Source organism: Micromesistius poutassou (genome assembly GCF_964030765.1).
Source record: "Micromesistius poutassou genome assembly, chromosome: 18".
In the NCBI taxonomy this organism is placed as follows: domain Eukaryota; kingdom Metazoa; phylum Chordata; class Actinopteri; order Gadiformes; family Gadidae; genus Micromesistius; species Micromesistius poutassou.
Genome location: NC_140288.1, coordinates 4,277,110 through 4,305,057, shown reverse-complemented (window position 1 = coordinate 4,305,057; position 27,948 = coordinate 4,277,110). Strand labels below are relative to the sequence as shown.

General features: G+C 46.7%; 1 protein-coding gene across 1 annotated transcript in view; it reads right to left on the bottom strand.

The window, feature by feature from the left end:
- whrna (whirlin a) overlaps nucleotides 1–19,312 on the bottom strand; it is a gene marked incomplete at both ends in the record, with an annotated part of 119,153 nt that extends 99,841 nt beyond the window's left edge. The window contains one exon of the mRNA XM_084483261.1: nucleotides 18,518–19,312. Within this exon, the coding sequence (XP_084339387.1) occupies nucleotides 18,518–19,312 (795 nt within the window). The remainder of the gene's footprint in view (nucleotides 1–18,517) is intronic.
- Between the last annotated feature and the right edge of the window lie 8,636 nt (nucleotides 19,313–27,948).

The following is a 27,948-nucleotide window of genomic DNA, read 5'->3' as shown; positions in this document are numbered from 1 at the left end:
AAACAAGACGCTTTGGATAAAAATCATAATAGTCTATTAGTCGTGAAAAGGTTAGAAATGATTTGAACCATCGGCTATTCATTTGATATAGAGGAGTCAGTGCGTGTTTTGAATTAATGTGGACCGATGCGTCTATCTGTCTGTGAAGATATTCATGTATGCATGCATGTGGATATGTGTGTGAGGATATGTGTGCAGGCATTCAGTGTGTGTGCGGGTGCACGTGTGTGTGTGCGTGTGTGGTTTTCTTCTTGCAAGTGTGTCACTGTCTGTCTTCCCTATCATACATGCATTAGGCTCCTGTGTGTCCTTCTGCTTCTTTGCATGCGTGTCCTTGCGTGTGTGTGTCTCTGCGTGTGTGTCTTTGCGTGTCTCTGCGCGTGTGTCTATCTACTGCTTCACTAGCGATGCTCCTTGCTAATGCACTCATCCCAGAAGTCGGTAATTCAACTGTTTCATTTATTCATGGGTTACCGCAGTAAGCATGACGTTTGTTTATAAGCAACATTTCTAATTAATTGTACGTGTTTGACCAAGAATCAAGTCCATACGAACACTATACAAGGTCCAAAGTAAACTTAAAAGAATTGTGTATTTTTATATTTGTCACATTGGACAATTCTACAGCCAAGCAAATATTTAAATGATATTTTTTTTACCCCTTACAAATGGTCAGATCTATCCGTGATTGGCTGGTGGCAGGGTTAATCATGGACCCATCACACCAACATTGTCTGTGTGCGTGCGTGCGTGCGTGCGTGCGTGCGTGCGTGCGTGTGCGTCCCACTCTCTCCCCCCCCCCCCCTCGTGATTCCACTGCGGTGGGAGGCCCCCACAGCGAATCCCTCCTGCAGGAACATGCAGGAGGAATGGCTGGTAAGTGCTCCTTAGGGAGGAGACTGCTCGGATTCCAAGCTCCACTGCGCCCTCACTCGTGCCTGGAGCAAGAACTACTCTCCAGAGAAACAAAGCTTCTCCCTCTTCCCCTTGTAGCTCCTCTCTCCCCCGCCTAAAGCTCCTCTCTCCCCCGCTGGTAGATCCTCTCTCCCACTCTTCCCCCCCCCCCCCCCTCACGGTTCCACTGTTATCGACGTAGCTCCTTTTTGTCATTACTCCTCTTCCCCCCCCCCTCATAGTTCCTCTCTCCCCCTTGTTCTTCCTCTCTCCCCCCTCTTAGCTCCTCTCTCTCCCGTCGTACACCAACATCACCACAGCCATCACAATGAGAAATCATCCCCAACACAACCATTATCATCACCCTCATCACCGCCTCCCTCGCTACAGCGAACGCCATCAGATCCATTCATAACCATCTCCACTACCCCCTCGCCTCTTTAAAGCAACCCCCACCGTTAGCATCTCCTCACCACCATCAGCTCCTCCCCTCAACCACCACCACCACCACCATCTCCTCCTCCACCACCTCCTCCACCACCACCTCCTCCTCCACCACCACCACCACCTCCTCCTCCACCTCCTCCTCCACCACCACCTCCTCCTCCACCACCACCTCCACCACCACCCCTTCTTTCCCTCAACCAGAATCACTATAAGCATCACTACCACCCCTAAGTCACCCAAACCACGCCCACCTCACCATCTCATCCCCCGAAAACACCACCAGCAACTCCTCCATCACCAGACCCAGGGCTTACAGAGAGATAGACCAGTGTGATCCACCCTACTCCACCTCACCACCAACACCACCACCACCACCGTGAGACCCAGAACTCACAGACACACAGAGAAGTCCTCCACCACAGACCCCGGGACTGACCCCACTGTCAAGCAGGTCCTCCACAATCAACACCTCCACCATCACCACCACCACCACCACCACCACCACGAGACCCCGGTCTGACTGACAGCCGGGTCCCCCGAACACCGCCCTCACGGAGGCAACAACGGCCCCTGACGACCTCAAAAGGTCAAACCTTCCCTGCTCCAGGTCTGCGTCACGAGGCAGCACCACCAGGCTGATGAAAATGTCGCCACGTTCTTAAACTGTAGCTGCAGGCGAAGGCGCAGCAGAGATCTGGAGTAGCGTCCCATCGAGACAAGGCTGTGAGCAGAAACCCAAGGAGGAGTCTGGGGAGTAGAGTGGTTTGTGCTTGGATGTGAACTTGATGTTTCCTTCGCTTTTGCATTTTAAATGTGCGCCGGTTGGATCTGCGTTCACATCGCCGTTGCAAGAGCGAAATGCGTATATTTCTTGTCTCATGGTTTGACCTCCAGAGGGAATCCAGCCCTTATCCGTAGCTAGTGGCAAGCCATGTGTGATGTAATATATAGCCATGTGTGATGTAATATATATAATAATATATGTGTATATATTGTGGCAACCCGCCTTGGGGAGTGAACCGCCTTGCTCCAATCAGGACACGATTTAACTGTGCAAAAGCCCAAAAAGGCAAGTTTATTGCGAAATCAAGTCTTTTACCAAAAATAACCAAAACGGGGTGGAATTGACGGTCCCATCACCCGGAAGGACCGGTCTCTCCACATGTGTGCCCCATGGCTGGGAGAGCCCTGAATGAGTGGAGGAGCAGGCTATTTAAGCCCTGCTTCTCCACATGTTCCTCAAGTGCTCTGCATTTCGCTAATTGCCAAGGCTGGGTTGCCACAATATGTTTTAGATTTGGGTTGTTACTTGTTGTGTGTTGTTGAATGCCGCTTCCTTCCAGGTCTCTCTTTAGAACGACGGCTCAAATCTCAACGAGAATCCACCCGGTAAAAAATGTGTTTGTGTGTCTCGTGAGCTGTGCTGTGGAGGAATGTTGTAAATAATAGCCAGGATATTGTGAGTTGCCACCTCATGAGAATAAGTGTGTCTCTCTCTCTCACTCACACACACACACACACACACACACACACACACACACACACACACACGTACGTCCTTGAACTGTGGGGATATTAATAATGGAAAAAGATTATGCACATCCTCTTCCATTATGCAGTATGCTTGACTCGTAAGGGACATACATTTGTGTAGCACCGACCAGACGCTTTAAACGGATACAAACAGGACAATACATTGACTTTGATTGACAGCTGGAAAAATTGCCCAAACCATTACCAATTCAAGATGATCTATCGAGTAGTGTCTGAACAACCTCAGGCGGATTAACAGCTTATTATATTAATGAATGTGTTTTAAGGTCAACTCCATAAAACGTTCCTTATTAAAGAGTGGAATCAGCTGCTGGTGGAATACACAGAAACATCAAATTGGCCTGGAACTTAATTAAAGTGGTCAAAAGTATTAGAAGTGGTGGTAGAAGTGGTGGTGGAAGACACTATTAAAAGCATCACTAAATCACCGCGTCCACCGTATGCTAAAGATCACCGCTGAACAAGACAATGTCTTTGATTCCTTACTATGTTATTTTGTTAATTGTACAAAACCTTCCAAAACATTTTGGTCAAGTTCAGAAATCCAAATCTGTCTTACAACTAATCCAGAGAGGAAGATAGACTTTATATTCAAGAGAGGGGATATTTAAAACATGCAAAGTCAAAGTAACACAAGACTACAACACTTTAAACAGAACCAGTAAAAGAACGAAGACACAACAAGATACTTCTGAAGACTCTCAGCAATTATCATCCAAGGCCAACATAGCCATTTCAATTCCTAAAGTGTGAATTATTAACTAACTAAATTATTTCAAAAAACCCTAATGGCACAGTTGCCGGACACATTCTGTGATATTCTTCTTTTGTACAATTTCTTTCTTCACGTCATTAGCCGGTATTTCAAAAGAGCAAATTCACTTTGCCCTTTTATTTTTGCACATTTTGAATGACGTTCCAATGTCATGGCAACAATGAGTGCCTCATTACCTATTCTAAGCACCAAACGGCTCGTTAATTAAAGTTTCCATAGGTGAAGAGACATGGCTGATGAATTCACCTCTCATTAGTCATTCACTCTCATCATCTCTCTCTCTCTCTCTCTCTCTCTCTCTCTCTCTCTCTCTCTCTCTCAATGATAAGTATTCTTTTCTCCGGTAATTCTGTGTGAAAACACAGCACCAGGGGACACACAGAGGGTGGGGCGGCGGCAGGGGGGGAGTTTTGACACACAGGCCAGATGTACACTGACTGAGAAGTCCTACTATAGAAGCTCTCCTTCCCAACAACAATCCTTCCAGAGACCCCTCTTTCATCACCTCTCGCTCCCACAGTTGCCTCTTCTCTCTCCCTCATCTCCATTTAATCATTTCCCTACCCTCTCCTTCATCTCCCTTGTTCACCGTGTCTATCTCCCTCTTTCCTTCCTCCAATCCTCTCTGATGCTAGCCTGGCTATTGCCAGACTCAAGCTCAATCGTAGATTGCGCGTTGGGTCTGGGGAGGCTGCTGTCATTTTCTTCAGCACAAGAGGCGTGATCAACAGGGCCTAGTTCAACTGACTCTGTACGCAATTGGCTGATTGCCGTCGCTTCCCTGTCGTCATTGTGTTAAAACGGCCAATAGTGCGCCAGGGGGAGAAGCCAGCTTGGTGATTGGCTCCCGCAAAAACGTATCGAAACTAGAAAGACATGTATTGCTCTTCTCCAGACCCTTCTGTAGAGCAAACTCAAATCGCCGGCAGAATGGGCGGGGCTACCCAGTCTACTCTGATGCATGACTTTACTCTCTCTCTCTAGTACCCAACCTCTCTTTGCCACCCTATCTCTCTCCTCTGCCTCTCTCACATTTCCATCTCTTTCCCACTCTCCCTCTCTCTACACTTGCCCTTTGCTTTCCCGCTCACTTGACCTCTCTAGTCTCTACCTCTGTCCCCCTCTCTCCCTCAACTTCACCTAGGCCTGGGCGACACTTAATCTGACCGTCCACTGTTCTTCATTGATAAATACACCAATGTCGATACAACAATGAAAAACACTCAAATATTGTAAATAAGTATGGGACCGTGTTTGTGCAACAAACCCAGCTGCTAGATTCGGTGGTCCAGTCTCCTATCGATATATATTGAACAGGTTTTATATTAATATTGATCAAAAGTCTATCACTATATGATCATTTATGGTTTTATTGCCCAGGCCTAACCACCTCTATTCCAACTCTGCATGGCTACATCCACTAGTCTATATTAAAAGCCGCCTCAAATCCAAAGTAATAAAGTCAATCCTCCTCTTCAACACAGAACCACTTATCTCTCCTCTTTGGTTCCATAAACAAGGCACCTTGTCACCCCAGCTCGGGCATTAGAATATATCCTAATCTCATCCATACCGGCCCGTGCTGTCTGTGATTACTGCAGATTATGCTGACCTTGGCCGTTCTGTTGGGGGAATTAATGTCTCCTACTAGTGCCTCTAATAGCACCATGCTGGCTCCAGGGCAGAGCAGGGGCGTTCAGGGCCAGGGAAAGGTAATATCAGGATAACCGTGGAGACCTTCACACACTACAGAGAAACACCATGATGCTTATGAATTCAGAACACCGTTGTAAACAATTGAGAGGTTGTTATATTCAAATATATGGAAATGTGAAATATGGTATTAAACTAAAACTAGTTTTCCTTTCTCTCTGATGTTTCCAACCTCATATTTTGATATTTATCGCCTCATCTTTATTCATTGAAACGGGGTAGTATGATAAGTATGATCATATCTTCATTTTGTTGGCGATACAAAACCATTCAAAGACGATAAAAATACTGTTGAATTATTGCCCAGCCCTGAGCTACCAGATTAAATTATCTCATTGTGTTATCGTTGTCTTTCATTACTTCAGAATCATTACTTTGTCCCGTCTCTTTCCCAACTCTAAACATGTATCCTGATCCGTGAGCCTAGAGCTGAAGGAGGTGAAAAGGACACTAAATATGTCGGAAATGTATTATTTGATGGATAAGCATGGTGGAACAATTACCCAAGTGATAAAATGTGCATCATTCATCGCTACCCATGTATGAGAGAAGCCGCCCACTTTACTCCACCTTACACTCAAACTGCAGAGAATTATCCCATCTAGAACGGACAATTACAGACATAGTCAGGCAAGGAGACCGACTCCAGCATAATCACTGTTAAAACTACTGCACATTAGGGCTGGGCAATTAATCAAATTTTGATCGCGATTTCGATTTCAGAGTGAAACGATCACCAAACTAATATAATCGAGTTGAAACGTGAACGTTTTTTTTTAATAGAAATTGCAGAACAGCTGGATTCATATCTGGACTTTATTTTCTATTTGACCATTTCGTTTTTCCATAATCGAGCAGCCCTACTGCACATGGTGAATGATGTTCAAACACTTGGTTGGAAAAACTTGAAACCCATTCGAGTCAACAAAACCACGTGCATGTAATGCCAAAATCATACATAATCATACAATAGCATATAACACAAAGTGCAGAAATGTGTTTTTCCTCCCATTGAAGCCATAAGTACCCTACTCTGCTGACAGGAAGATGTCTCTCATATTCTCTGAAAGTGTTCAGCATACAGTTATAATATCCACTGTGTGCCAGTGGCAATCTGCATTGTGCTACAGCCAGCGTGATTCACAGCTTGGCAAATGGATGTAAACTGACACAGCAACAGTCAGCCGTGTGTTGCATAGCAGGCTTGACTTGTGTTCTGCTACAACGTGACTACACTGAGGCCAAGGGGGGGCGCACACACACACACACAGACACACAGACACACAGACACACACACACACAGACACACAGACACACAGATTTTAAAACCTTGCCGGTGCAGGTTAGAGGGAGAGCGAGAGAGAGAGAGAGACTATAGCAATAGATATACAGACAAAAACCAAGAGGGATGAGTAGAAAGGGGAAAGGGACAGAGAGACATAGGCAAAGAAGGGAGTGGCAGATTAGTATTGCAATATTTCTGCAATCTGTACAATAACATCAGAATCAACAGATCTGTTCGTTAGGGGTGTTTTTTTCGGTACGGGTCTAACGGTTCGATGCACATTTCATTTCGGTACATACCAAATTTTTTTATTTTTTTTAATAAAGTTTTTATTGATGATCACACACTCTGTTAGTGTCTTGTCTTGTCCTGATGTTTTGTGATGGCAACCACAATGGAAATAAGTCCTGGACTTTATTGTGTTTTTATCCTCAATTGTATTGGATGTCTTTCCATTTGTGTAAGGCATTTGTTTGATACAATTTAATCAAATCAAATCCAATAAATCAAAATCCAATTGTTTAATAAAAATAAAATAATAAAAACTGCTGTACCGAAAAACACACCGAACCGTGACTTAAAAACCGAGGTACGTACCGAATCGTGACTTTTGTGCATCGTTACACCTCTACTGTTCGTAGTACATTCAAAGTCACTTTTAAAAAAACAACTACAAGTCCCTCTTCCGTGTGTCTCAGGGAAGGTGAGGTAGAGGAGGTGGAAGGTGAGGTAGAGGAGGTGGAAGGTGAGGTAGAGGAGGTGGAAGGTGGAAGGTGAGGTAGAGGAGGTGGAAGGTGAGGTAGAGGAGGTGGAAGGTGGAAGGTGAGGTAGAGGAGGTGGAAGGTGGAAGGTGAGGTAGAGGAGGTGGAAGGTGAGGTAGAGGAGGTGGAAGGTGGAAGGTGAGGTAGAGGAGTTGGACATCTTGCTGGAGGAGGTCTAAAGCTGGGCCAGGGATGGCCCATAGTAGCCAGAAACTTTAGTCTGGTACTCAAACATACTAGCGTCTAGACGATCCTGCATCCCTATCCTCCCTCCAGAAGGTCAAGGCTTCAGTGTGTTGAACATCATTGCTTCCTCTTAGCATTTAGCTTAATTGACGTATCAGTGCCGAAGCTGTTCCCCATTTCTCTCTTCTCTCTGCAGAAACCCTTCTATGAGAGCGCAAAAACAAGCGGAACTTCCACAAACACATGCCGGTTGGGGCGGCATTAGCTCAGGAGGTAGAGCGGGTTGGCTGGTAACCGCAAGGTTGCTGGTTCGATCCCTGACTCTTCCTCCTAGCTGAGTGTTGTGGTGTCCCTGAGCGAGACTCCCTCACCCTGATTGCTCCTGACCAGCTGGCTGTCGCCCTGCGTGGTCGACTCCGCCGTCGGTGTGTGAATGTGTGCATGAATGGGTGAATGTCAGTCAACACTGTAAAGCGCTTTGGATAAAAGCGCTTTATAAATGAGGACCATTTACCATTTACATCAATTTGTAGGTCAGAGAACCACAAATTACCATACAATTACCACCAGTTGAAAAACAAAGAAAGATCTGATACCCACAGGCCAAAGACCACAGTCTTCTGAAACACCAGAATGATTTTGAAAGAGCAAATTAATATTTAGAAACCCCACTCTACTCAAAATTAGTCACTTACCATTTTGGGCACATTTCTCCCAACCAATTATTCAGTGGAATCAATTCATAGCGAGGTTTTGAAACAAATTGGAGAGTTTTGCTGATACATGAATGCTGCAGGACAGAGTTCAGGGTACTGGTACGATATGACGTGCAGTAGATGGTAGTGTTGTGCACAACAGCAGACGTCTGTGCTAATTCATGGTCTGTCTGGCACAATAGTTGTGAGCAGGGGAAATAGGGTGTCCTTTGGGATTATTTTGTCTCTATAAGTAAATGTGATTGATTGTCGACGTGTAGGTTTCTCAGTTGACCTTGAGTGTAGGCTTATACTGGTGATTTGCACCTGAACCCATTCACTGTTTACTTGTATTGAACTTGATATTTTGTATCTAAATCATTATTTGTCAGTTAGTATAATATTAATTGAAACCTCAAAACACAGGACATTTGCTCTTGAAGTGGAGTTGAAAATAAATATTTTCTGATCATCTCTACAGACATATGGGTGTGATTGAACATTTGCAGTCTAAAGAACACGGTGCTTGTTAGGGAATAACAGTTAAGAGCTTACGTAACTTATTTTAAGCAGTTAAAGATTAAGAGTCAACCTTCAACCATAGTGGTCAACTGATGGCCGATGAGGACAAAGAGGTGCGTGCGTGCGCTCGTGCATGCGTGCACATGCGTGCGTGCGCTCGTGCATGCGTGCGTGCGTGCGTGCGTCTGTGCGTGCCTGCGTGTGCGCTCGTGTGTGCGTGCGTGTGTGTGCGTGCGCGTGCATGTTTATTTAGTCAGGAGGAGAGACAAGAGAGACAGCTCCCTGGTATCAGATGACCAGGGGGCGTCTGTCCCTGGGGGGGGGGGGGGTCTGCGGTTTCAAAGCAGGGACATCTGGGAGACCTGCATCCCGCCCATCCTCCACCCTAACCCCCACCCACCGCCTAACCACACCCTTTCTAAAACCCCAAACGTAAGCCACAGACGCCCAATGTCTGACCTAGAGAAATCCAACAAGAAAACAATACACTCTAGCAAGCAGACGTGGGACACCGAGTCCCTTGGCTAGACGCGAGGCTTCTCCTGGTTGCGTAGAACTGGTGGCCAGCCTAGCAGCAATCCAATGTGTTCATTAAAAGAGCCAGTGAACCCACTGTTCCAGAAGGAATTCGAACACTATGTGATTAAAAAAAAGTGCTTTGGGTACAGACAGAGTTTTAGGAAAGAGTGTTATCCCCATAGCTACGAGCCACACCAACTTTATGATACTTTTTTAGGACCGTCATTCAAAAAATAGGATTTGACCCTTTTTTTTTTTTTCTAAATTGGGAACTTATTTCAGTAACAGTGATAAAATGGAATAGATTACCATGTTGATGATAATATAAGACAAATTAAATGGTTTTGGGCTTTTTTTTTTTCACTGGCTCTTTTAAAGGACGAAAGTTTAAAGGACGAAAGTACGTCGCAAGACACTCGATATTGATGCAACTCGTGACGTAGAGCCACCTCAACGTTGTCTCGATCGCTGAGAAACGAGCCCGACAGCGTTGTATCCAAATCCCCTCTTGCTTAGCGATGTCTCCCACGTTCCTTCAGTTTCTCACGCAGCCAGAATCGTGTCCACCGACTAGAATAGTGATTCCCGGGATCCTCGACTTCAATGATCTCTAATCCATCCCACTTAACATCAGAGATCACCTCAGCTGATACCCAGGCTCGGCTCGGCTCCGCTCACTAATAACTCTCCCAACACGCCGCCACAAACTCAGGACTCATCGCCGCCCCCTGAACAGGAAGTCCTTATCACCGGGGTGGATTATTCAAATGCCTCCCAATGCGCTACATGCAAATCTCAGACCCGGCACCTTTCCCCCCTCTCCAATCGCAATCGCTTAATAGCCACTTTAAAATCACACAGGGAAAAACATTTTCCGATTATACGCGTGTGTCTGCATGGTGTGCTTGTCTCTCACACTCATTATTGTCCTTTTCTCTCCCTATGAATAGGATAATGAAATGGAGGTCTTCCTGGTCCCCTAAGCAGACCCCCCGGTCCGCTTCCTCTCAAGGTCCTCCAGCTCTACAACGGCCCTTAATGACCGCGCCGAGCCAAGGCACTGATAACACTGGCCTCGCACTATCACTCTCTGTGCGCGCGCACGCACGCACGCACACACACACACACACACGCACACACACACACCCCCCTCCAATAGTAGCCCTGCGGGCATTTTTAAATTAGACTTCTTTTTTTTTTACTTTTTTACTTTTATACCGTTTTTTTTCCATCAGCCTTAGTCGATGACCGAAACGCCGATATCGATTTTCTTGGGCCGATATTTGGAGCCGATACTGCTTTTGCTCCCACGTTTATTGATCTGTCTGTAAATCATTCTGGAAAAATATAATTTAAAAAAATTGGCCGTGCCGATATATTGGTCGATCACTAATACATACAGTACATACATACATACATACATACATACATACATACACGAGAGAGACAGAGAGTGATAGAAAGTGTGATAGAAAGAAATGGAGAAAGGAGAACGAAAGCAATAAATAACACAAAATATGTAAAGAAAGAAACCATATAAATGAAATGGAGTCAAATGGTCTACACACAGCACGTCCAGGGAGACCAGGGTACTTCAAATACCTCACCACTCACGTACAACACGCACTACACCACACGCCCAGTATGACTACAATGCCAAGATGTCAGCGAGGGCATCGCCACTAAGAGGGTTCACTTATGCGCTCCAATACCACAATCAGTGTTTCCCACACATAGGCCAATGTGTGGCACTGCGCCACAGATTGAACAACGAGCGATTTTTAAATGTAACTCCGCCAGCCCGTAATCGCGCATTTGGGTTGCGCGCGTCCGTCCGCCCGCAACCCAATTTCCCCCGTCCGCCCGCAACCCCTGTCAACAATCCCCACCCCCCCGTCAACAATTCCACCCGCGGTTATAACGTTAGCATTATAAGCAGCGGCGGTTTTAGGCACGGGCGAAAAACGTGACACACGAGAAAGAAAATGATCCGCGCATCTTCCATTATCGATAATACCCCCCCCCGCGCCAGCCGTTAATCGCGCCTTCCCCCCCCCCCCCCCCGGGGTCAACAAATCCGCCACACATTGCTACCTGGACTGACAATCCATCATGTCTCTCCGTGTCCCCGTCGCGGGATTAGGTAAGTATCGAGAGGGAGGAGGGAGAGACACATGTGGAGCATGTGATGGGTCATGGGAGCATCCTTCCATGCGACGGAGGCCAAGACGTACAACCCTGTACCCCCCGTCACAGAGCAGAGCAGCAGCCCGGCGGCAGCGCCCCGTCTAAAGCCTGGTTGGTATTCAGCGCAGACATCCGGCCGTGTGTCACTCTGTGGTGTCGTGACAGACAGGCTCACAGAGACCAACTAAGGAGCTGTGTTACTACACACACGCACGCACGCGCGCGCACGCACACAGGCACACACGCACACACACAGCTCCCCCGGGGATGTCTCAATGCACACGTGCTTGTCACAGCGCTACCTGTGATCAAAGCCAAAGCCACCGACTGTCAGATCAGGGCGAGGGGAGACAGCTTCAGTCGGGGAGAAGAGAGTCGAGAGCGTCGGGCGGGGAATACCGATGACATCTTCACATGAACATATTGTTCTCACCCCCACGTCGGATTGAAAAGTTCCTCAGAACGCAGCGTGATTTCCGATAGTGTCAGTGTAGAGGAGGGGGAGAGAACATTGCAAAGGAGGATTGAGCAGAACAGGCCACGCGCTTTTCTCAAGAGGATACGTTTGATAAAGTGACGGATTACTTCTGTAAAATAAGTATAATAGATAATAGAGTTAACGTATGCCATTGCCATGTACAGCATAACGATAACTCAGCGGCAAGAAGTAGCACTTTATTTCGAAGCTCATCGACGTCGCCAATCTCGTCGGGTTTGTCCGTTACTTGCCCTATTTTTAAAAAGCGATCCATCTCTCAAGAACTTCCTCTGAACCCCCCCCCCAACCTCCCCCCCTCCTCACTCCCCCCCTCCGTGTTTCATTAGCAGGAACATGGGTTTCTAGAGCCCAACACCAGCAGTGTAATACCTGGGTGACACCTTGGGGACTAATAGAGAGAGTTTGGTCCCTTTATCGCAAGAGGAAGGGGGTGGGGGGGGGGGACGGCGTGTCCTGAAATGCATGGTTCCGGCTCATTGGCCGGATATTAATGGCTTCTGGCGACCGGCTTCCTCCAGGGGAGAGGAGCTGATGGATTGGGGCGAGTTTATAGAAGGTCTGAGGGCAACACTGGCTTGTTAACACTTGAGATGCTAATGCTGGCTCGCTGACACTGGTTGGCTGATGCTAGTGCATGCTAGTGCTGGTTGGCTTACGCTTGGAATGCTAGTACCACCTGCGGGCTAGTGTTGGTTGGCTAACTCTGGAGTTACTAGCACTTGGAATCGAACGCAGTCTCACTCTTGAGGTGCCAACGGTGGTTGGCTTACGCCGGCTGGCCAACACTTGCTGACCAACGCTGGTTTGCGGGCACCGGGATGCCAACGCTGGCCAATGTTGGAGTGACTAGCGCCTGGAGAGACTAGTGCTGGTTGGCTAAGGCTGGCTAGTGCTTTTCAGTGGAGCCTCCAGCTGCTAGCCAGCATACAGCTAACAGCTGGGCGACTGCATTGAAAGCAATTAGAACAGCAGAGGATGGAGAAGGGGGGGGGGGTATGCAGAGCTGAGCCCAGGGTTTAACACAGACTGTCCACAGTGGGATGGATAAGAGAGTGTGTGTGTGTGTGTGTGTGTGTGTGTGTGTGTGTGTGTGTGTGTGTGTGTGTGTGTGTGTGTGTGTGTGTGTGTGTGTGTGTGTGTGTGTGTGGCCAAACACAAACGGACGGGTGTGTCAGTGAGAGCGAGAGGGGGGAGGCGTGACCGTGGGATATAACGGGGTAAGGTGAGGAGGATGCGTGTGTTTTCATACTTACTGACGTCAACGGAACGGGCGCCAATGGGCACGTCTACAGGGGATGCAAGCAAGCGGGCGAGGGATGTGACAAACAAGATGTGACAAACATATGCTGAACGATGGCGTGACTGATTGTCTCATCTTCTTCCTGGGCCTGCGTCGGTCTTTGCAACTTCTGAATATTCATCAGCACAGAGCGCTAGCTCCACCACCAGTTAGCGCTAGCTAGCATCTGGCCTTTTGATTAGGACGATGCACGCAGGCTTCAGACCCCAATTAGAATAGACAAACGAAGAATTAACCTAACGAAACTCAACTAAAAGCAACAATACCATCACCTTCACGTAAATTAACCATAACTTTACCAGAGCTTATTGGTTATTGGCCTTAACTTAAAAAAAATGCATCATTCGAAGATGTGTTATGTAAGGGAAGGTTAAGTGGAAGGTTAAGTTATAAATTAATTAGACATTTGATCAAAACTCAAGACGACATTTTAGATGAAATTGGCAATCTCGAAGATCTCAGTTTCATTTTCTTTGGCGCAAAAAACGGTACACCATTAAAGACACAACGGGAGTTTAAGAGCGGGTATGTGAAACCACCACTGCTGGGTGATGGACAACACACCGCTAACTGTGCACTGCTTTTGATATGAATGCATGCCGCTGGGAATGTCACCACCTCCTTCACCCAGTTCATACATTCATAATGCTGCAAACACAAGGGCTTTCATCAGTGGGCCAGAGGCAGGAACACCATTGTGTTACCTCATTCTGCAATAGTGTCTTAACATTGACATTTATTTAAATTAAAATCTTTTGACATCTTTGGGATTGCCACTTAAAATACCTCGCCTGACTGCCTTTCCTCAAGGCAAACTAAACGGAGGCTACGTCTCTTTAAGAGGGACATCTCTTTCTCTGGCACTTTCTTTGATTTATTCTTTTAATCTAATTATTCAAAGTCCTTAACTTCGGGGGAAAAGGCTCAATTGGGAACCAGCTGATGTTCCGCCAGAGATCATTAATCATAAATAGATGCCTGGGTTGTTTTTTTTACAAACATTTATACGACAACAGATCATACTTTTCAAGGAACTCTGAGGTGGGCTAATAAAGACTTTGAAAAATAAAATATAGTGCTGCCAAGTATAAATCAGATGCCTCTCGAATGCAAGGACTCTTCTTATTTTAGTATGAAGCTAGGAAGTAAGGAATCTAGGATACACACACTAGTTCTGCTTGTTTTTGGGCCAACTTTTGGTCAGTTATATCCCATAATGTGTTACACGACAACATCGTCCAGGACGAAAACATGAGCACATATTGATTCTTGCCAACTACGTATTCACAACAACTAAGACAAAGGAGTAGCACTTATGATGAAAGATTACATGATAAGGCCTCGCTGAGTCAGAGAAGTGCTTGTGGATGTAGTTCATTCTGATTTAGTGCACCATAATGTAGTCTTTTTAAAAGCACTTCTTCTATTTAATTTCTTGTTAGCTCAAATCTCCCTCTCATTTCTATACAACAAAGCCAGCCGAAAACAAAACATCAAACATCAACATTCAATAATTCCCTTATTTCACTTTTAAATCGAATTATAAGACTCAAGACGAAAATATGAGCACATATTGATTCTTGCCAACTACACAACAACTAAGACAAAGGAGTGGCACTTATAATGAAAGATTACATGATAAGGCCTCGCTGAGTCAGGCAAGTGCTTGTGGACGTAGTTCATTCTGATTTAGTGCACCATAATGTAGACTTTTTAAAAGCACTTCTTCTATTTAATTTCTTGTTAGCTCAAATCTCCCTATACAACAAAGCCAGCCGAAAACAAAACATCTTCAATAATTCCCTTATTTCACTTTTAAATCGAATCATAAGACTCCCCCTGAAATGAAAAGTTCTTAGTCCAAGATTGCCTCATCAGATCTACGAAGACGTCCGCTTTTAGGTTCTCACTTGTAAGCGAAGAAGGCTGTGAATCGTACCACAATGCAGTTTCCTGTCTCTTCCTTCCTATGAGCTGTGTATGTCCATTAGAGGTTCTCGCTCTAACCCAGAGCGAGAATGAGGAGATCACAAGAATAACAAATACGCAGACTAATTATGTACTGTGCATCATTTTAGTCTTGGTGAAAGATTCTAAACATCTAGAGGGTTCAATTAAATGTCACACCGGTATGGAATACCAAGTGTGATTAGGAACAAGCGGGTGGAACGATATGGTTTCTGATCGATTCCAAATGTTCCAAACAGTTTCCAAATGTTTCTGATTGGTTCTGGGATACCAGGATCAATTCAGACAGGAAACAAGAAGGTGACGCAGAGCGGGAAGAAATACACAACATGGATAATTTGACACACACACACACACACACACACACACACACACACACACACACACACACACACACACACACACACACACACACACACACACACACACACACACACAAGTACACACTCACACACACAGGAGGCCAGACCTGAGTCCACACAAGTACACACTCGTGCGTGCATGCACTTGTGCATGTTTGTATGTGTTCAATCAGCAACAGTGTGTCCTCTCTGCATCAGCCCAGTTCTCAGGGGACAAAGGCCTGCTCTGCAGCCAGTCATGTGTTGTTCACATGCTATTCATTCATTTAAATTGCCCTGTGAGTGTGTGTGGATGCGTGCACGTGCGTGTGCATGTCTTATTTCTCCATGGTATTATGTTATTTTAGTTTGTTTGCTAGTCCTTCGCAGCACCTCTTGTGAACCCTTGTATGGACCGTGTTTAAAGACACGCGGGGAGAGTTTGGCCTTCAGATAACATTGTCTCACAACAAATTCCTATTTAAGCTTTCACAAAAGTGGGATGGATAAGAGTCCCACACAACTTTGAGGAGTTGCACCACAGCCTCGCTCTCAGCAGAAGTGCCTGTGTGTAGGTCACTGAAGATCAACGGTCTTATCATGACTGTACACGTGTTTTTGTTCCATTATGGTAGCTTTGAGCGACACCATCTGCTTCAAAAGCCTGTGACAACAAATAAGACTTGAATTTTTGCAGAATAAAAACGGGAGCTACTCAATGGGAGTGAAAAATATCTCCATTGCTCCTTCTCCCCCCCCCCTCTCCTTTTATTCTCTGCTCTATCTCTCCAGGTCCCTGACAACTCAGACAAAGAGAGGAGAGAGGAGAAAGAGGGGAAGAGAGGAGGGAGAGAGAGAAAGAGACAGGGGACAGAAGTGGAGGTGGGAGCAGTAGAGAGGGAGGGATGAAGGAGGGGAAAGGGAGAGATTAAGAAACAGGTTGTTAGGACGAGGAGAGAATGGAGAAGGTGAGATGGAGGAGAGGTAGAATAGAAATGACAGAGAGAGTGAAGGGAGAGGATAGAGAGAGCAGAAAGAGGGCAATTAAGAGGGCTAGAGAGGACAGAGAGGAAATAAAGAGATGGGGAGAGAGAGCGAGGTTTGACAGAAAAGAGTGCTACATAACTAGAGGGGATAGAACCGGGAGGAGAGTGAGAGAAGGGGGTGATAAAGGAGTGGGATTGATGGAGAGAGAACAGATCCAAAGGGGAGAGAGGCAGCTTGAGTAAGCCTACAGGTGACTCTCCTGGAGCGGAGGTATATAGGAAGCGGTTCATCTTGCCCGTGGCCTTCAGTGGGGCGGTCGTCACAGCCAGCACCACATCAAGACCAAGAGCGTGGCCACCCCGACGCCAGGACCACCACGTAAGGGGATGCAGTGGTTTACAAGCCGACGGCGTGTCGGGTTTAAGAAGCGCCGTCTCAGCGCTCTCAATTTCGTCTGGCTGTGTCACCCCGAGCACGGCAGCCCAGCTCAAACAACCTTGTCGACATGCCCGGAGTGAATGCGTGTGTGTGTGTGTGTGTGTGTGTGTGTGTGTGTGTGTGTGTGTGTGTGTGTGTGTGTGTGTGTGCATGTGCGTGTGCGTGCGTGCGTGTGTGCGTGCGTGCGTGCGTGCGAGCAAGCAACAGTGACAGAACATTGTAGAAGCACCAAAATGATCAATAGTGTCACATCCATCCAGTTGAATGAAGACAACACGCTGGTAGAGTAACCCAATGCTCTGAACCACGCTCTCCAGTCTGCGGAGGACTATGAATAGACTGTCGAAGATGCAAATGACTAGGAGATTAAAATGTAGGAGTGATAATGGAACTGAGTACAGTGTGCTCAGGGTCTGCTGTGCTGAGTGTCCATTTCTATAGCTCAGACATGGCTTTTGTTAGGAGAAGGAAGAAGTTACCAGGGACTGAGATCGGATGAAGGGACTTAATAAATTAAGCCTGTTCCACGTTGGTTTGTCCTGGTACATCAATTTAGTTATGGTTTTAGGTTTTGAGGGGTATGTTTGATTGAATATACAACATTACACACCTTTTTAAAACAAAGGTAGGCCCACAAAACATGGGACAGAGTAGAGAGAGTAGAGAGAGACAGACAGACAGACACTATGAGTTAAGATCGAGGGCGACCTCCATATTCATGATTCAGCCCACGGTGCCTCCATTAAAGCAAGGTCCTCGCAGGCTTCCATTAGTGGTACACGGCGCCCACAAATCACCCACAGTGGTCTTTATTACCTCATCTGCTAATTGGCTCCTCCTCGAGACTTAAACATGGACAACTGTAATTATGCCTTAAAGGGCCAACGGATGTCTCCGTCCTACGCTTGGCGCTAGAGGCGGGGGTCGATGGACCCCTCCCGGCTACCCGCTGTCGGGAAATGGGTTCATTCACCCCCAGTCCATTAAGCTTAGTTTAAGTTAAACCTACGAATCTCTACTCTTTAACGAGTTGTACCTACAGCTGTGGCTTTTTATCATTTTCACACCACAGTTCGTCTGAGTTTTTTCCCACGGTGGCGGTGGCAAAAGTGGACGAGATACAACAAAGTTTAAAGAAAATAATTCCCTGGATCGATTGACACCGTAAATATCAGGTTTCAAAGTAAACCTCGCAGGTTTCAAATAATTCCCTGTAGCTGTACAACCACTCTGTGGATGACTCCTGTTCCTCTCATTTAAACATGCGGTCGTTGCGACACAAGAGCGTCAATAATTAAAGCAACTGGGTACAAAATAAGAACGACGTATGGACACACACACACACACACACACACACACACACACACACACACACACACACACACACACACACACACACACACACACACACAAACTTCAATCACACAAATAAACGAGGGGGCCTACCTTAACAGCTTCTGCGTGGGTCACCTTGTCGAACACTTTGTCGTTGACCTTCATGATCTGATCGCCGATCCGAAGACCCTCCTTCTCGGCGAGGGACCCGGGCTCCACGAGCGACACGTAGATGCCCACCCCGTGCTCCGACCCCCCGCGGATGCTGAAGCCCAGACCCTCGTTGCTCTTGTGCCGCTTCATGAGCACGTGGCGCACCTCCCCGGGCGGCTCGTGGACAAAGTTTTTCCCGAGCAGCGGCACGAGGGGCGGGTGGGGAGCTGTCCCCTCGCTGCTCGTGCTGAAACTATCCGGAGAGCCGCGCGGCGCCACTTTGGACTCGCAGCGGGGGATGTGTTTCGGCGACGGCACGTCCCGCACAGCCGCCGCGGGGGTCGGGTTCGGGGTCGGGGTCGAGCTCCCGCTGGGCAAGTCGTCGTACGGGGGCTCGAGGGCGGTCCCGTTGCTCGCGACTACTACGTCCGACTTCAGGTAGAGCCCCTCCGAGGTGTACTGGTCGAACAGCAGCTGGTCCGAGCGCGGGATGACCAGCCGCAGCATGGGCAGCAGCTGCCGCTTGCTGGGCGCGTTGAGGATGATCTTGAGCGTCTGCACCAGGTCGTACACGTTGCGCTTGGAGTGGTACACGTTGAGGCAGTGGATGAACTGCTCCCGCTCGAACTCGTTCAGCAGCAGGTTCAGGGCGTTGTGGAGCTTCTTCACGTTGGCCGACAGCGTCCGCGCGCTCGACGCCACGGAGTTGGCCGATGAGCTGAGCGACATGCGCTCGAGGTCCATGCCGCTCATGCTGGCTGGCCGGGGGGCCGCGGTCGGTCCTTCCCGCCCCGCGGGGCCGCCGCGCCGCGCCGGTTACGCGGTTTGCTCAGCAGCGGGATACATACGGGAGCCGCTGCTCGTGCGGTGGGGGGGAGAGAAGTAGCACCGTGCTTCTGGCCATGGTGACGGCGCGAGGACGTCTGATACGCGGTTAAAGTGGTTCAAAACAACAACAACAACAACAACAACAAAAACGGTTCAACCTTCAAACTCCACAACACAAACGTTTACATGTATATATCGTATACATGACGCGAGATCGACAGCCGACGGCTAATCCACGTTACATCGCTTGTGAGGTATAACGGTTTCGAACTTGTGATTGTGACGTTAATCCTGTCGCGTGTGAGAAGTTTAGCCTTCAAACCGTAAACAACAACAACAAGTAGCCCGTGATGCCGCGATGTGAACGCGGACACAACAGACGCAAAGAACCACCGGCCCGGTTCATTAAGCGAGCACTTGTTCCCCCTGCACTGTTAGAGGTCAGGTGGCCGGCGCGCGCCGAAGCTTCTCCGGTGGCGGCCGGGCGCGAGCCGAAGCTTCTCCGGTGTCCCCGCCACGCGCCGTCAACAGGCGCGCGAGAGGAGAGGAGAGCACCGGCGCAGAGCCAAACAAAACCGTCGTTGTATATATAAAAAAAAAAAAAAACAGGAACAGCCAGGCTACGTATAAAGTTACGCAAGATCGATCACACGGCGACACGAACGCAAATATCCTTCTTCGTCCCGATAAAAAGTTACTAGTATCATTCGCGGGTCTGCAAACGCTCCCAAGTTGAAATCCTCATCGTCTCTCCTTGTAGTTCCCTCTTGGTAAATCCAGTGTTCAGAAATATCCTCATTAATCCCAAGTAGTATTATAAGTAGAGGGCAAACAATATACGTTAAGATGGCGTGTGTGTTTTGAGTTTCGTTGCGGTCCTTCCAGTTGACCTGCGCGAACGCCACCACCGTCCTCGTCTCGAGCTCCCCAGACTGTCTGTGTGGAGTCTCTCTCGCGCGGCCGGAGCCCCGAACGCTTTGGCTTTCAGGAAGTGACGCAATCCCGTCACAGCCAATACGTTGCCTGGCAACCGTGGACAAGCGCTCACGGGACCAGGGTTACAAAAAAAAAAAAAAGTCTAATTGGACGGTTTACACATGATCCAGACTCGTTGCGTTTTACACGTCGATGCATCAGAGTAACATAATCACGGTAAATAATACGGGTCTTAAATATGTATAGTCAAATAACAATACGCTACGAATATAAATTGCCCTGTGTACAGTACTGTTTTCACAAATTTAGCATCTCAATTTAGAACTAGGCAAGGTCAAACAGTAAACACACAGCACAGGCTGGGTGCGTGTTTTTAACATCAGTATCTCATATCCCAATTAAAATCGTGGTATTTGAAAATGCAGTTAAAACTGTCCGCCTGCAGCCAATTAGTCGCAGTATATGAAGGGAATAGCAAACAGAGGTTCCTCCCTGCGGTCTCGCACAGAGGGATACCTATAGGCCAGCCAGCCAGCTATCTACAGCCTCCAAGGGGGGGAACTCTCTGTTGTTCTGTTGTACCAAGACTATATTTACATTCAGTCAGTAAGCAGGCACTTCGTATCCACAGGCGTTTGTGAGTCAGAGAGACATCAGAGAGACATCATATGCATCAAAAATTGGAGTTCCAGCAACACGTGTGAAGCAGTGCATGAGCAAGTGTCTTGAAAAAAGAGCTGGATTCAGAAGGACAATAATATAAGTACTTTTGATTTGGTTGTCAAGTGCACACAAAGTTACATCTCAGAGACAGACAAAAAGTACATCTCTCATCGTTCGAAACAAGAACTAAAACGACGAAATTGAGCAGTTTACGAGTTAAGTTCTTGGAAGAGATAGAGAACGGCGTGTGTTTATCAGATAACGGGGATTAGTCGATCACGTCAGCTGATCGATAAAGTCATCTGATCATTTGCGCTGACTAATGGACCATAGTTGATTACGTGGGCTTTTTTCGAGGCCCAGGAAATGAGCAGACTTTTAATGAATGGCCAGTGTCACGGGCTATTAGTGTGAGAGAGTGCAGGTGTCCACTTCAGGCACCAGGTGCAAGAACTGTCAAAATCAACTATCAAAATACTAATTAGTTGGTAGCCTGGTGTCTGACTTTTACTGACCTTGAATGGGCCATTACAGGAATACATGTTGCCCAAACTTTTTCATTCTGCGACCCGCCTGTGGCTGTATTTTTGGCTCAGTCAGGACCCTCCAAATATGTTGTGCAGTAACCTCTCAGTTCATCTCGGATTCCCAAGGGGAGTTATCCACGGGCAAAGACCAAAATACCTAAATTTGACGGAATTGGACAGACCTACGACCAATCAGAGGGATGAAACGCGAGACACATCTGCAGCAGCCATCTTGGATGTTAAATGCCTCAATGGCGCTCCCAAATGGTGTTCCTTTGTACAGGCATGGTATCAAACCCACCCCATATAAGATACAGGGTTGTGATTGGCCCATCCCAGGCCAGATCTGCTGGAGATCTGACTGAAACGGGATGGGGTCCAGAAGCATATGCCAGAGCAAATTAAACATGAGCTTGCAGATTCATTGAGTTCCCAGGATAATGTTGGCACACATTTCAGAGGATATAAAGAGCTATTGGGTCCAAACCCGTAGTTGGAAAAAGGCTGCTTTAGAATCCAAAGAGCAAATTACATGATAAATATTCCAATGGAAAGGTTAACCTTCACAGTTGACCTGTGAAGGTTAACCTTCACATGAGGAGGTGGAACTGTTTCTGAGGGTCTGAAGGTCAACTGCCAACCAGCCCTTATGGTTTCGTAGATAACCAGACAGAAAGCTGATTCGGAGAAGGAACATACAAGTACAAATGAAGACAGAGACTTCAATCAAAGCCCAATTATTTTCTGCTCACACCCACATGAATTTCACTATGAGCAGAACAACTCCTCACTGGTCACTCGTCTGAATGTCTACTGCTGCTACAGCAGCTGATACAACACCTCTAGCTCTGGCTGTCACGCTGTGTTACAAGTGTTAAGGGAAAATAGGGTTGTTAGCATCGTAGCAGGTCTTCTGTCCTGTCCTAATGAGCTTCCACAGATATGTTTCCACAGGCACATAATGCTAATGCTATTTCTATCTTCGCTATGGATTAAATCTAGCATTTTGCTGGCTAGCTGAGTTCCTTGGCTCCCTTGGAATTCACTTTTAGTTTTACAGCCTTTTAAGAAAGCGGTCGAAAGCCAAAAAGGCAACTCTGAAGCTCAGACGTGGAGACTGCAGCTCAGAAATGTAGACCGCAGACTCTGTTGGTTCCTAAATGGACTCTGCGGTTTTGGTACAGAACCTTTTAAATTAAACATACGCTTAGGCTAACAACATGCTAAACATGATTAAAATCATGAAGTAATACATTGAAAAAGATACAGAAACAGTAGTTTCATGTAAAAGTTGAAGAGTCTCTGAATTTGGGGTATTCTGGAATCTTCCCGGGCCACTAGAGTGAAACTGTCAACATTGTGGAGTTATAAATGCTCCAGTGACCTTGAGCTAATTATCCAATTAGAGGGGACAATATTTGGGATTAGTGAATAGGAGGAGCGGCATCTGAGCCCTCTAGGATCCTGGCCGCGGAGGAGAGACACATGGGCCACGCTACACCACCGCAGCCAACCTCCACCGCAGCCAACCTCCACCTCAGCCAACCTCCATCCAAAACAAATGTTAGTTAATGACGGGAATTAAACCGGGCCAGAGCCACTGGAACCAGAGAACTGCAGCCGGTGAATTGCAATCACGTTTATATTGACGACCTTGCTGACCGTGTTCAAACTAAATGAAAAGAAAAGGGCGAAACAAAGAAATAAGAAATAAGACAACCTTATCAGATAAGAGGTGAAGGAAATGGCAACAAATTGGCACCATGATTTGATAGGAAAAACGTCAAAGTGACTATTTTGTACCACTTTCCTGTGTGTGTTAGTTTGTGTGTGTGTGCGTGCGTGGGCGCGTGTATACACACCCGTGTAAATGATGGATGACAGTAATTAAGAGTTCATATGTGAGAGGAGGGACGTTCATAATGATCAACAGCACGAGGCCAGCTCAGAGGGAGAGACAGGAGGAGAGACAGGTCCAACAGAGATAACGGGGGGGGCAGCAAGACAGAGTCAGAGAGGGTGTGCAGAAGTGACATATAGGGAGGAATAAACAGGGAAGAGAAAATGGAGTTATAGCAAAAAAACAGAGAAACCTTTAAATGTGCATCCTCCCTGCCATAGCGGCGGCCACTCAGCTAATGGCGCTGGCTGTTATCGGGAGGTTCCCTGCAGCATCACTTGGCTCTCAGAGGAGCGCTGGCGGATGCAGTTCCACTGATGCTACACCTCATTCTTTCTGGGTTTTGCAGCGCAATTAACACATGATTGCTATCGCCCGTGTTTAAATTGGAAGCAAACTTTTATCTTTGGGTTGGATAATGTGCTGCTAAAGCAGATAGCCATGGTGTGGGCACTATGAGACGGACGTGAATAAAGTTACAGACAGACAGATGGACACGGCACAGTCCTGCTGCGCGCGCGCGCGTGCGTGCGTGTGTGCGTGCGTGCATGTGTGTGTTTTCTGTTTTGTGTGTGCGTTGGTGTGTGTGGCGACTAGTGACTTAGTGCTCATTAGTAGAAGACCAATTTCCCTCAGAAGTATCTATTAATCACTCCCTCAAGGCTCCCTTACAGGAGGATCAATTCAGAGAGGGGATGTAGGGGGATGACTGCTGTGTCACAATAAAAGTCCACTGCATGTATACTGTATATATATAGGGGACTTAGTGTGACACAGCACTCATCTCCAAGGACAAAAACTCTGTGTGGGATATATATATATATGGGATATATATGAATGATAAATTATTTAGGATTTGATTTATATTGATATTGTACTATTGTTTACCTTACAAAGGCCCAAGATGGGCTACGATTGGTTAAAAACATTATGCCTGCCAACTTGAAACCTACCTAACTAAAAATCAGTTTAACTAGATTTGTTTCAGCAAAAGTATAAAGGTCTGGATTAAATTTGTTTGCAAACAAACTACCCAGTACCTAATATGAGTTACCAAGCGCAAAATAAAGAGTAAATAAATCAGAAGCGACAAGTTTCTGGTTGAATCGCCTGAATACTTTAACGCCAACCGAAGTGGACTTAGCATGCTGCAAGGTGCTCCGTGGTCTTAACTTTCTCTAAAGAGATCTCAGTGATAAAAAAGAAAAAAGGAATTGCATTTTTGCAGCTGGGCTGTCCTAACGCTCTCGGAGAACAGGTTCCCGTCGGGCATCGCTTAAAATGTAGATTCAAGAGAAAATCATTGACGGACTCCACAGGGAACACTCTCAAAGAAGGGCAAGCGCAGATGTTGATACCATTCGTACTTAAAGAGAGGATACCTAGCCAAGAATGTGCAACATTTGAGAACAAAGTCCATTACCAACTCTTCAACAAATATATTAACATCTGCAAGGATTTGTGATGATCCTTCTATTATTGCAACAAAATGTATCTTACTTAGTCATCCTGTCAGACTATGTCTGGTTTGACATCTAATAACAAAACCTGCTAGGTGTGTTCTCCAATTTCCTAACAAAAGCTCCTTAATCTGAGTCTGTATTGATCTGCTTTTTTAAATAGAAGGATTAAAGCTACAGTTAACCAGAGCTAAAGATGTCTCAAATGAAGGCAGCTGACACACAGAAACCAGCACACACACACTAAAACAAGCCTTTTACATTTGTCTTCTTTTTCCTGGACTAAGGGATATCTGGCACTCGACTCACTTCAAGAAAGAAATCGGGTCACTGTCAAGTAAATGCTACTTCAAAATAGCTGAGGTCCTTCTTTGGCTGAGCTTTTAATTTCGAAACGAGGAGCTGGAACACGTTTGTGTCTGATGAGGGCGCAGCAGAGAGACTAGACTCCAGCTACGCTCATGGCTGATTAGCAGAATCATCAGCCCCAAGCTTCTGTTACTGTAGCTTACAGCTAGCCATTCTGCTCTCTCCTCAGAAGCAGGGGTTCTCAAACTCTAGGGCTCTAACCCTTAAGATAATCAGAGAGACCGGGGCTGGAGCTGGAGTGTCCTCAGAGTCGTCAGAAGTGAGGAGGTCGCGGTGACTATGTAGGATTAACATGGAGAGCGTGAGCCAGACTCCCCAGAGCATGGACCTCGTTCCTGGGCACATTAACCTCCCCCGCTCCCGTGCTGCCGTCCCCTTGGGGGTCCCACGTGATGCACTGGGTCCTCACACCATGCTGACAGAGGTTAATGTGAGGGGAGCCAGGGGGAGAGGTGAGAGGAGGGGAGAGCTGAGAGGAGGGGAGAGGTGAGAGGAGAGGAGGGGAGGTGAGGGGAGGTGAGAGGAGGGGAGGGGAGGTGAGAGGAGGGGAGGGGAGGGGAGGGGAGGTGAGTTGAGGGGAGGGGAGGGGAGGGGAGGTGAGAGGAGGGGAGGTGAGAGGAGGGGAGGTGAGAGGAGAGGAGGGGAGGTGAGGTGAGAGGAGGGAAGCCGAGGGGGAGGTGAGGTGAGAGGAGGCGAGGTGAGGTTAAGGGGGGTAAGGAGAGAAGAGGAGGTGAGGGTGAGGGGGAGGGGAAAGGAAAGAGGTGATATGAGGTTAGCTGTGAGTAAAGGAGGTGAGGTAAGGTGAGACGTGGTGGAGGGGAGGGAGGAGGTGAGGTAATAGAGGACTTCTGCTGTCTTATTGAGAAGGCCTTGAATCCACATCATTACGTGGAGGAGGATTAAAGGGGTGATGTAATGAATGGTAAGTGGACTGTTGGTGAGTAGACAACATAAATAAATAACACAACATGTGTCAACATTGCGTTTTGCCATTTTTGTCTGTGTTCCATTGTCTCGCTACCCGACACACAAACATACAAAATCCCAACCTCTGAATCCTGTTTCTGGTTGAGGTTTCAAACCTTTCCCTGCAACAACACTTCAATCTGCCATTGTTCCTTAAAATTGGCTGGATCTGGCCATGCTGATTTCTTTTTCTAATCTCAGTGAACTCTCTCTGGATAAACGAGACCACTGAGCAAATAAATCTAAACGTCTCTGGTTTGTTTCAGAAAGTCGCCCCTTTGAAACTCAGCATAAAAAGTGTAGAGAGACCCAAGCGACTAGAAAGACGCCATCTCTTATCTGAAGTACTACTCTTAAGTAGGTACTTAATCCTGAGCCACTACAGTGGAACAGTAGATAACGCTTTAGTTCTATTAAGAAGCTCCCATAGGTTAGGACAAGAAGCACACTATATACAAGAGCAGATTACTCTGAAACAAACAGCATGCATACAAAGGAGTGAAGAGAAAAATGTGTTTAATCCAGAATGATGTGTATGTGTACAGTTTGTTTAACAGTGAGGACAACTGGGGTCACAAAACGTACAACCAAATCGTCATTTAAGACCCAGAAGAAGATTGGTTTTGTGTTCGCTTTGTAGCTTCTCTGTCCTCCTCTTCGTTCTCTTCTATACTAACTCAATGGACCACAGAACGACACTAGAAGAACAGCGTTTCACACCATGTTTCTGCCAGGATGGATAGATATAACTCTGGTTTGGGTATATGTATTTATTCGTTATTTGTTCAAGAGGTACCTCAGTACACACCCATAGACGTCTGCTATGTGTTGTTCAAAGTGTATTTGCACATAACTATATCCTGTGCAAACAAAAACAACTACATAAGAAAAGAAAATATAAAATATAGCCTAGGATACCCAATCATTGTATTCCATTGATGTTGTTATCTCTCCTATGGGTTTGTATTTTAAGTTATATTAGCTTAGTTGAATTCTTAATTACTTTACCTTCTGTAGCTCTGAGACACTGGTCTGGGGTTATTCTGAGTGTGTGATGCTCTGTGTGTCTACTAATCTCCTCACATTAAACAGCAGGATAGAAGCATTATTAGCAACAGTAAAGGGTAGTTTCACAGTCCAGGCTACCTGAAGCTAACGTATTGCAACAACAAAAAAAGACTGAAGACAAAAAAAATATCAGCAAAGAGGAAACCACTATCATGGGAATGGGCAGAGCCAGACTTAGCTTTGCAGAGCACACATAGCCCATTATATTGGAGCCACTACCTCCAGACGTTACAGCTCATCCTCCTGGCAAGGGCTGGACTGACAGCTGCTAAACCCAGGGTGAAATAACCCCGGCAGGCGAGAGAGAGAGAGAGAGAGAGAGAGAGAGAGAGAGAGAGAGAGAGAGAGAGAGAGAGAGAGAGAGAGAGAGAGAGAGAGAGAGAGAGAGAGAGAGAGAGAGAGAGAGAGAGAGAGAGAGAGAGAGAGAGAGAGAGAGTGAAATATGTGGGGACAGACGGATCCTGTAAGAACACTAAAACACAGAGTAGAGCTTTAGGGGCTTAGAGCAGCTTCAGCCCAACAAGACTCCAGCAATCATTTTTTTGTTCCTACAAATCATTGTACACATACCATAATACTAGTCTTTAAATGTGTATTATGACCATACCATAATATTAATTTATAGGCACTCTGAGTGCAGGGCTTAGTGTTGGATTACAGTTCAGGAGTATG